General features: G+C 44.4%; 1 protein-coding gene across 2 annotated transcripts; it reads left to right on the forward strand.

Annotated features, from left to right (window-relative positions):
- Positions 1-53: 53 nt before the first annotated feature.
- On the forward strand, positions 54-11,059 carry opn6b (opsin 6, group member b). Of its 2 annotated transcripts, XM_055863639.1 has the most exons (6): positions 54-791; positions 2,496-2,701; positions 3,431-3,530; positions 3,891-3,995; positions 5,423-5,646; positions 6,664-11,059. In XM_055863639.1, exons 1-6 carry the CDS (start codon positions 686-688, stop codon positions 7,102-7,104), a joined length of 1,182 nt encoding a protein of 393 aa, XP_055719614.1. In that variant the 5' UTR covers positions 54-685; the 3' UTR covers positions 7,105-11,059. The 2 variants fall into 2 exon arrangements, with proteins under 2 accessions (XP_055719614.1, XP_055719613.1); XM_055863638.1 differs by lacking the exons at positions 54-791; positions 3,891-3,995 and having other exon boundaries at positions 1,974-2,701.
- The last annotated feature ends 55 nt before the right edge of the window (positions 11,060-11,114 follow it).

Consider the following 11,114-nt stretch of genomic DNA (forward strand, 5'->3'; position numbering starts at 1 on the left):
TTTTCCAACTTGTCCTTTGTTTAATCTTATTCAGGATCAGGACAGGGTGTTTTACTAGACTTCTTCCTCTTGCAGCGAACACGGATACAAATAAATAATATTTACAGTCTACAAATAGCCCCGTTTGTCTGTGTCCGTTCCCCTTAGGCGAGTTGGAGCTGATCTCGAATGAGCCAAGAAGCCAGTGTCAGTTTAGTTGCTGTCTAGAGTTGTAGCATGGAGAACTCACCACTATACAAGGTGCTGCTGTTTATTTTCTGTATTGCCCAACACCATAGACTAAGACTGCTACCTTGACCAGCTTTAGGTGCCACCAATCAAAGTATGTATCGAAGTGTATTATTAGCTGACCTGACTTCCGTGGCTAGCGTTGCATCAGACACTCTCATTAACCGGATCAAGGGATTAGGCTAATGTATGTAGGACACAACCATGCCAGTTCTATTACTGTACACCTGCCTTGCATACACAGACAGGGTCATTCTATGGAGAGACTGAGAGGGGGATTCTCAACTCTGTCTCGGTTGGAATTACGACAGAGAATGTTACCATCTACCTGAGGGGTGCTTGGGACACCACTCACTGCAGCTGTCCTGGATCAGAACAGACCGGGGTCTTCAGACGATGTGTGTTTGAAATGAGACCGTCATAAAAGCTTGGATCTTGGCCGTGAGGTGCTCAGAAGATGAGGGTGCTGATGGAGGACACCAACATATTCCCTCCTAATGTATCTGTCTACAGGTTGTCAGCCGAGGGGGAGACTGCTGTTGGTGTTTACTTGTTGATACTAGGTAATTATTCTGTTTACCTTGCCAAAGTGATGTATTCCCATACTGTTGATAATATAGAGTAGACAACTTTCACAAAATAAATAAGTGGGGAATCTTATGTTAGTGTTGGGTAGGTCACTTTCTAAATGTAATCAGTTACTAGTTGCCTGTCCAAAATTGTAATCAGTAATATCATTTTTGGATTACCCAAACTCGGTAATGTAATCTGATAACTTTTGGATTACTTTCCCGTTAAGAGGCATTAGGAGACATAAAGGATCCATCAAACTCTGACTTGCTCAGGTGGAACAAACTTAAACTTACCCTTTCTAAAAACAAATCCGAATTTAGTGTAATTGAGAAAACAAAAAGGTGTCAAATGTATTTTTTCGCAAATATCCTTTAACGGTATGGGTACTCCCTGTTCACTCATGACTGCACGCCCAGGTACGACTCCACGGCCAGGTACGACTCCAACACCATCATTAAGTTTGCAGATGACACAACAGTGGTAAGCTTGATCAACGATGAGACGTCCGATAGGGAGGAGGTCAGAGACCTGACCTTGTGGTGCAAGGACAACAACCTCTCCCTCAACGTGATCAAGACAAAGGAGATGATTGTGGACTACAGGAAAAGGAGGACAGAGCATGCCCCCATTCTCATCAATGGGGCTGTAGTGGAGCAGGTTGAGAGCTTCAAGTTCCTTGGCGTCCACATCACCAACAAACTATCATGGTCCGAGCACACCAAGACAGTCGAGAAGAGGGCACGACAAAATCTATTCCCCCTCAGGACACTAAAAAGATTAGACATGGGTCCTCAGATCCTCAAAAGGTTCTACAGCTGCACCATTGAAAGCATCCTGACTGGTTGCATCACCGCCTGGTATGGCAACTGCTCAGCCTCCGACCGCAAGCCACTACCGAGGGTAGTGCGTATGGTCCAGTACATCACTGGGGCCAAGCTGCCTGCTACCCAGGACCTCTATACCAGGCGGTGTCAGAGGAAGGCCTAAAAATTGTCAAAAACTCCGGCCACCCTAGTCATAGACTGTTCTCTCTGCTACCGCATGGCAAGCGGTACCGGAGTGCCAAGTCTAGGTCCAAGAGGCTTCTAAACAGTTTCTACCCCCAAGCTATAAGTCTCCTGAACAGCTAATCAAATGGCTACCCAGACTATTTGCATTGCAACCCCCCCCCCCCCCCCCCCACGCTGCTGTTACTCTCTGTTATTATCTATGCATAGTCACTTTAATAACTCTACCTACATGTACATATTATCTCAATTACCTCGACACCGGTACCCCCGCACATTGACTTTGTACCGGTACCCCCTGTATATAGCCCCGCTATTGTTATTTACTGCCGCTCTTTAATTATTTGTTATTCTTCTCTTACTTTTTGTAGGTATTTTCTTAACTGCATTGTTGGTTAAGGGCTTGTAAGTAAGCATTTCCCTGTAAGGTCTACACCTGTTGTATTCAGCTTGTGACAAATCAAATTTGATTTGATTTGTGAATTTAAAAGTAATCTAGTTTTTCAAAGTATCTGTAATCTGATTACAATGTGTTTTTCCAGGTAACGTATCTGATTACAGTTCCTTTTTTTGTAATCAGATAACATTGAACTAATTACATGTAATTAGTTACTCCCCAACCCTGTGGGTGACTTTGTTGTGACATTGTTATGATAATGTTATACGTTTTTTTGTTTACAATTTCAGGGTGGCTCTCCTGTCTAGGTAATGGAGTGGTGATTCTACTGTTGGTCAAGCAGAGACACAGTCTGGAGCCACAGGACTTCCTCACTCTCAATCTGGCTGTGTCCGACGCTGGTGTCGCGATCTTCGGCTACTCCAGAGGGATACTGGAAGTCTTCAACTTGTTCAGGGACGACGGCCTGCTGATCAAGACCATCTGGACCTGCCAGGTACAGTAGGAACGTTGGTTGGTAGTTTTTTCTTATTGGTTGATTCATATTACCCATATGGACTTATAAGAAGATTTGTAATTCTAGTTATTATTTAATTATTATTTTAATGCCTTGAATGAGATTCAAGAGCACTAAATAGATTTACATTGAAAGCATTTTTGACATTATCCCAGATCTTGGGAAATTCAACACAAAACTACATTAGAGCTACACAGATAAGATCAGCACAATAACATCTTAGAATTTCAGGGAGAAATCAAGAGGTGATTCTCTGATCTGAATAAGCTCAAGGACAACTTGTACAATACAATATTTTATATGGTATTGTAACTTAGCATTTTTAGACTATTACGAAACAAAGTATCAGTTTTACAGGAAATTAAAGCAACTTCCCTTAGTACTGTTACCGTGGCTACCCAGGACTCCCACCACTCCACTTGACAGACGACTGGAATAAATGACAGAAAGAAAAACATCACATTCCACCAGAGATGAGTGTGTGTTTCTATCCTGCATTAGTCAGTCTACCTGGCTTATACCCTGAGAGTCTGGTTAGAGGGTGATGACACAACATGGTTTGGAAAGATTCCTTCCGTTCCCTCAGGTTGGCAGAGAGCTGCAGGCACTTCATCCTAATCTGTGTGTGTGTGTGTGTGTGTGTGTGTGTGTGTGTGTGTGTGTGTGTGTGTGTGTGTGTGTGTGTGTGTGTGTGTGTGTGTCCGTCAGGTGGACGGCTTCCTGATCATGCTCTTTGGGCTCATCAGCATCAACACACTGACATCCATCAGTGTCGTTCGCTACATCAAAGGATGCCAGCCCAGCTATGGTATGTAGTCTATGCTGTGGCCCTGCCAAGCCTGAGGGTTGCTGGCTAGGTCCCATGCCAGGACATGCAGGGTTGGGGCTGAAGCTCCCCCTGGTCAAGTTGCTCAGGGCAGGGCACCCTGGCTCAATGGCAGCCACTATAAACTCTATTATTCTGCTGCTCCAGGTTAAGGCCTTATGCTGTTCAGTGCTCCCTGACCGCCGGCTAGATGGCACAGATGGAACTATTAGAGAGAGAATCATAAATATAATCTCAGTTGCGCTACTTGTTTTTTGTGAAATCACCAAATCATTTGTTTCTTCCCCATGTTTCGTCATATAATACCATCTCTGTTTAGTAACTACATGTCTTGTCTTTCAGCTCATTATAATAACCACTGTAATGTTGCCGTGGTGATTGTGGCAGTGTGGCTGTGTGCCCTCTTCTGGGCTGGAGCGCCATTGGTGGGCTGGGGGAGTTACACAGGTAGGACCCTCTCAGTGTAGTCTCTGAAATCCCAGACCTAGGGAAACAGCATGAGAACATCGGTGACATTGTGGGCATCTCGTTCACCTCTCTGATAAAGTAGATTCTTCTGGTCATGTAGTGTATGTGGACACCTGCTTGTCGAACATCTTATTCCAAAATCATGGGCATTAATATGGCGTTGGTCCTCCCTTTGCTGCTACAACCTCCTTCGCTCTTCTGGGAAAGCTTTCCAATAGTTGTTGGAACATTGCTGCGGGGACTTGCTTCCGTTCAGCCACGAGCATTAGTGAGGTCGGGCACTTGTGCTGGAGATTAGGCCTGGCTCACAGTCGGCGTTCCAATTCATCAGAAAGTTGTTCCATGGGGTTGAGGTCAGGGCTCTGTGCAGGCCAGTCAAGTTCTTCCACACAGATCTCAACAAACCCTTTCTGTATGGACCTCGCTTTGTGCACAGGGGCATTGTCATACTGAAACAGGAAGGACCTTCCTCAAACTGTTGCCACAAAGTTGGAATCATGTAGAATGTCATTGTATGCTGTAGTGTTAAGATTTCCCATCACTGGAACTAAGGGGCCTAGCCAAAAGCATGAAAAACAGTCACAGACCATTATTCCTCATCCACCAAGCTTTACAGTTGGCACTATGAATTGGGGTAGGTAGCTTTCTTTTGGCCTCCGCCAAACCCTGATTCGTCCGACGGACTGCCAGATGGTGAAGCGTGATTCATCACTCCAGAGAACTCGTTTCCACCACTCCAGAATCCAATGGCGGCGAGCTTTACACCACTCGAGGCGACACTTGGCTTTGCGAATGGTGATCTTAGGCTTGTATGCGGCTGCTCGGCCATAGAAACCCATTTCATGAATCTCCAGACGAACAGTTCTTTTGCTGATGTTTCTTCCAGAGGCAGTTTGGAACTCAGTAGTGAGTGTTGCAACCGAGGACAGATTATTTTTATGCGCTACGCGCTTCAGCACTAGGCAGTCTCGTTCTGTGAGCTTGTGTGGCCTACCACTTTGTGGATGAGCTGTTGTTGCTCCTAGACGTTTCCACTTCACAATAACAGCTCTTACAGTTGACCAGGACAGCTCTAGCAGGGCAGAAATTTGACGAACTGACTTGTTGGAAAGGTGGCATCCTATGACGGTGCCACGTTGAAAGTCACTGAGCTCTTCAGTAAGGCCATTCTACTGCCAATGTTTGTCTATGGAGATCGCATGGCTGTATGTTCAATTTTATATACCTGTCAGAAATGGGTGTGGCTGAAATAGCCCAATCTACTAATTTGATGGGGTGTCCTCATAATTGTGTGTATATTTGTTGTAATATATGCACATACAAAAATATGTGGTTAAAAGGAGTTGATTGATCAATGATCATTATAACCAATCAACCTGATCAATTCTTTGTTTTCCACCTTGCAGCTCGTAAGTATGGGACGTGTGAGATAGACTGGGTCCAGGCCAGGTTCTCTGTGTCGTACAGACTCTACGTCATCCTCATCTTCACCTTCAACTTTTTCATCCCATTCGTGGTCATATGGTTCTCCTACGTGTCCATCATCCGGACGGTCAACAACAGCCACAAGTCCAGCAGAGGGGGAGCGGTCAGCGAGAGAGAGAAACAGATGGAGCGCAATATAACAACAGTGAGTGAGGGAGCTCCCAGTCTACAAACAATTAATAGCTGCAGGATTTGGTACATGTTACATAATGGTGAATGCTGTGGGATTCAAAGTACAAATTTAATCGAGCATTGTGTCTGCCGATGGTCTGCTCTTTTAGCTATACACTGCTTTGATTACATTATAATTTTAGTCCAATGCAAGGTTATTCTGCCTTCAGAAGGTATTGGTTAGGTCAGTGTTTGTGGCTATGCATGTAGTGTACACCCAACGGACAGTTTATTAGGTACACCACACCGTTCACGAACATGGATCGCTCCCACAGACACTGAGTCACATGGACGTGGCTTGCTATATAAAGCAGGCATCAAGGCATCCAGTTACTGTTCGTTTGAACATTAGAATGGGCAAAACGAGTGACCTAAGCGACTTTGAGCGCGGTATGATCGTCCGTGCCAGACTCGCCAGATACAGTATCTCAGAAACGGTCGCCCTCCTGGGCTGTTCACGCATGACAGTGTCTAGGGTTTCCAGAGAATGGTGCGACAAACAAAAAACATCCAGTTAGCGGCAGTCCTGTGAGTGAAAACTCGTTGATGAGAGTTCAAAGGAGAATGTCAAGAATCAGGCGGGCCACAAACAGGCAAATAACGGTGCAGTGGTGTGCAGAACGGCATCACGGATGGGCTATTGCAGCAGACGACCACACAACGTTCCACTCCTATCAGCTAAAAACAACAAGAAGCGGCTCCAGTGGGCACGCGATCACCAACACAGGACAAATTGAGGAATGGAAAAACATTGCCTGGTCCGACGAATCTTAATTCCTTTTGATGGTGTACCACCATCCAGTCTGCAGCAACTGCGTGATGCCAGCATGGACCAACATCCCTGTGGAACGTTTCTGACTTGTAGAATCCGTGCCCGGAACATTTCAGGATGTTATGTAGGCAAAGGGGGGTCCGACCCGGTACTAGATGGGTGTACCTAATAAACTGCCGTGTGAGTGTATGTTATACCAACTCCCTCCTCCTCCCCCAGGTGTCTCTGATCCTGTGTTCAGCCTTCCTGCTGGCCTGGTCTCCCTACGCAGTCATCTCCATGTGGTCTGCCTGTGGTCACCAGGTGCCTCCTCTCCACAGCATCCTGGCCAGCCTGTTTGCTAAGTCAGCCAGCTCCTACAACCCCTTCATCTACCTGGGCCTGAACTCCAAGTTCAGACAAGACTTCAGAGCCCAGTTCCACTGCCTGCGCCACAATCCGGACCTCTCCCACAGGCCAGACGAGGTGCAGATTGACCTGGACATTATGGAGGTGAATGGAGGGGTGGATGACCTGGACTCTGGGGTAGAGCTGGGTAGTGAAAGGGGTGTGGAGGAGAGGGGGGAGAACCAGAGGAGTCCTCTTATGCCCCCGATGATAGCCCCGGCTCCCAGTCATCGCCTGTTCCTGAGGAAACTCAGTGACTCTGGGCGCCTGTGAGCTCTGTCTCTTTGTTTCTCTGTCTCTGTTTCTGTCTCTCTGTCTCTCTGACACTCTCTCTTGTCCTACGTACTGAGCTACAGCGGAGATCAGCTGTCACTGTTAACTGTTCACCTCCACAGCACTCTGATCGCCTGTACACACGTACATTTTACTCAAAGTACAGCAGCCCTCTGGACGTAACCTTTTTTTTTTTAAATCAAGAGAAGACATTGGTTTTGGCCTCACCTGAATTATTTGGAATCACTGATGTTGAATGATTTACAGTATGTGGCGGCACTATCAATTTAAGGTCTGAGTTAAATCATATTTGTTTTACTGTTTTACATGTTACTCTAAAGCTGTGAATAATTAGTTTTTTAAACGTTTTTTAATTTTTTTTTAGTTTTAGGTTTGTACGCCGTCCAAAAATAACTTCCAATAGCTCATCAATCAACGATGACTTGACTCAAAGGGGGTTATATCAGGCACTGATGTTGTACATTCATTCTCAGTCACTCACAGAGGGCTTGTGTGCAGAAATAATGAGGTGGAGAAGTGAGAAAAGGCTCTGCCTTGACCTGAAGTCGCTAATCTGGGTTTTGTCCCCCCTCTGCCCTGTGGGAGCCCTGAGGGAGCTTGGGAAACTGGGAGAATGTGAGCCAGCCCTCACAGGGAGACTGGCTGGAGCACAGCTGAATCTGTTGGACCAAGAGGAGAAAGCAGAGAACAACACAACAACCACAGAATGGAATGAGGTTACTGTTCAATTCAATACAGCTTTATTTGTCCCCTTATTGCAGCGCAACAACACACTGAAACAAGAGCAACCTTCCATAGACACGGGTAACAGAAAAACAATGACTGTGAAAGAAGAACTGCAATAAATATCAAAGAGTGTAAAGTCATGTGCAAATGACAAGTAGGATTACTGTAGTACTGTGTACTGTACTGTGGCCTGGAATTAGGAAGGATATAGGATATACTGTATGAGGGTACCTCCACTCCAGAGGCTGTGGTTTTATTGGTCAGCCAGTGAGTTTGCTGAATAAATATTACCAAGTCTCCCCTCAATAAAACAAACACAAGCCACTAATCCAGTTGGGTTCAACAATGGAATTATAACCGAACAAGTTAACAATAGTCTCCCTTTGTAATAACAGCCTGTCTCAGATAATGACACGGTAATGGCTGCCGTAAGTCCCCTTTCTCTTCTATGAGTAATTATAAACCACAACACAGTGTCTGCGTCCGAATGGCAACCTATTCCCTATTTAGTGCATTACATTTGACGCGGGCCCTGGTCAAAAGTAGTGCACTTTATAGGGAATAGGGTGCCATTATGGACACACTGGTGTCTTCTGAGTGAAAGTTACCTCAGGGCTCCACGGCAGCTGGAATTTCAGCAGGACTAATGACATGGGACAGGCACACAATAACCCATCAGGGGTCCCCATAACTGACCAAACACAGCTACCCCAGCCCTGCCAACACCACGAGCATGGTGACACAAAATGAACCAATCCACCTCTCCAAGAAAATACCACAAAAACATCAGCTTGTTAGTGAAATCCCTCTTTCTGGAAGAAAGAGCATCTCTAATCTATGTTCGTTTAAATGTGCTATTCAACTTTTTAGATGATAGTTTCTCATTCATTTTACTTTGACAATGTTTTAATAGAAAATTACCATACATTTTCCCTCAGATATAGGACCATCATGGTTCGAACTTGAAAGCAGTTTGCATTCACAAGTCTAGCTTGAATCACATCCGGCCGTGATTGGGAGTCTCATAGGGCGGCGCACAATTGGCCCAGCATCGTCCGGGTTTGGCCGGGGTATGCCGTCATTGTAAATAAAAATTTGTTCTTAACTGACTTGCCTAGTTAAATAAAAATAAATACATGTACACAGGATGTTGAATTGTTTAGAATGTACATACCAAAATGAATAACAATTTGATGTGCCTTATTGCTTGTGGCTATGGCAAGGAATATAAATGCATTTGATATGCCTTGGTCTATGGTGGCATGGTCAGAGGATGAGCCTTGAACTCTGAGTAGGTTGCTGTGTTTCTCCCATCAAGTCTCCCATTATACTAAACACATTACAGTGGCCCATTCTGCTTGGCCCATGCTGAAACAGCTATGTCAGTTCCCTTTTAGTCAGCTCCTCAGTCTCACCCCACATGGCTGAGCATGGAGTCACAGGCCAAGTTCTCCTTGTGACCATCACCTGCTTACTTAGAAACACCCAGCCAAGCCTACACTCTCCATTAGCTTTATAGTATCATAACTCATACCATGCTGAAATGTTTGTTGGTGTTTTCAATTAGGCGGAGTAATGTACTGTAAATGCATGCACCAAAAGGTTTATATGTAGCGCTGGAGGAGTAATGAAATGTGTGTCATTAGAATGTGTGGAATATGTGTCCCAGTCCCCAGAGAGAACAACGCATTCTGACCTTGAGGGAAAGTTCCAAGGTCAAATCAGACCAAATACTATTTCAAATACTTCAAACTGAGCTTGATTTGAGCGTACCCAGACACCATAGAACAGGTTTTAGATACTCCCCTTCTTCTTATGGAATCTCTTTCTTTCCTTCTTTTTGAATGTCAGCAGTGAGGGCAGGCGACACTTCACCCCAGGTGATTTATGTGATCGTAGCCTTTTTGACATAACTACAACAACTAAAGCTGACATTAACATAATCACTGGCTACACTGATGCTGTGATGGTGAAAGGCCATACTAACACCTGGACAATGGTGTCCCATGGCATCCTAGTGGCTTTGGCTTCAACGAGAGGAGAGGTTCAGGTTATCCCTGGTTTATCTGTCTGACATTGATTTCACTGAGCTCCGCTAGGACTCTGTTCAGAAGAAAATATTGAGAGGATGGCACATGAGACTCTGCTGTTCTGGAGGACAGAAAGACATGATGAGAATATCAGGCAGCTGTAGAAGTTGTCATGGTGACCCCCTCTTCCTTTTCTCTCTGACAGTGAAAGGGATGGGGATTTTTATAACAATGATGAACACGTGTATCTATGGAGCATGTACAGTGCCCACAGAAAATACTCACACCCCTTGACTTAATTCCACAATTTGTTGTCTTACAAATTGGATTAAAATGGATTTAATTGCAATTTTTTTGGTCAACGCTCTACACAAAACACTCAAATTCTAGCATTTGAAGAAGAAAAAAACCTCACTAATATATCTTGATTACATTAATATTCTACCCCGAGTCAATAAAAGTTTGAATAATCTTTGGCAGTGATTACAGCTGTGAATCTTTCTGGGTAAGTCTAAGAGTTTTCCACACCTGTATTGTGCAACACTTGCCCATTATTCTTTAAAAAAATTCTTCAAGCTCTGTCAAGTCGGTTGTTGATCATTGCTAGACAGCCATTTTCAAGTCTTGCCATATATTTTCAAGTAGATTTAAGTCAAAACTGTAACCTTGGGAACATTCACTGTCATCGTGTAGATTTGGCTTTGTGTTTTAGGTTACTATCCTGCTGAAAGGTGAGTTAATCTCCCAGTGTCTGCTGGAAAGCAGAAAGAACCAGGTTTTCCTTTACAATTTTGCCTATGCTTAGCTCCATTCCGTAAATGTTTATCCTGAAAAAGTCTCCAGTCCTTAATGATTACAAGCATACCCATAATATGATGTAGCCACCACTATGTTTGAAAATATGGAGTGTTACGAGTAATGTGTTGTATTAGATTTGCCACAAACTTAATACTGTTTGCAGGACAAAAAGTTAATTGCTTTGCTGCATTTTTTTCAGTATTACTTTAGTGCCTTGTTGCAAACATGATGCATGTTTTGGAGTATTTGTATTCTTTACAAGATTCCCTCTTTTCACTCTTGTCAATTTGGTTAGAATGATGGAGTAACTACAGTGTTGTTGATCTATCCTCAGTTTTCTCCTATCACAGCCATTAAACTTTGTAAAGGTTTTAAAGTCACCGTTGGCCTCACGGTGAAATCCCTGAGGTGTTTCCTTCCTCTCTGGCAACTGAG

The sequence above is a fragment of the Salvelinus fontinalis genome, chromosome 15, assembly GCF_029448725.1.
Source record: "Salvelinus fontinalis isolate EN_2023a chromosome 15, ASM2944872v1, whole genome shotgun sequence".
Taxonomy (NCBI): domain Eukaryota; kingdom Metazoa; phylum Chordata; class Actinopteri; order Salmoniformes; family Salmonidae; genus Salvelinus; species Salvelinus fontinalis.

What these genes read in the sequence shown, in the direction of transcription:
- opn6b (XM_055863639.1), top strand. Translation starts at nt 686, where the DNA reads ATGAGGGTGCTGATGGAGGACACCAACATATTCCCTCCTAATGTATCT. An exon ending in AGGATGCCAGCCCAGCTATG is followed by an intron (nt 3,531 to 3,890) that starts GTATGTAGTCTA and finishes CTTGTCTTTCAG; the next exon opens with CTCATTATAATAACCACTGT. An exon ending in GGGCTGGGGGAGTTACACAG is followed by an intron (nt 3,996 to 5,422) that starts GTAGGACCCTCT and finishes TCCACCTTGCAG; the next exon opens with CTCGTAAGTATGGGACGTGT.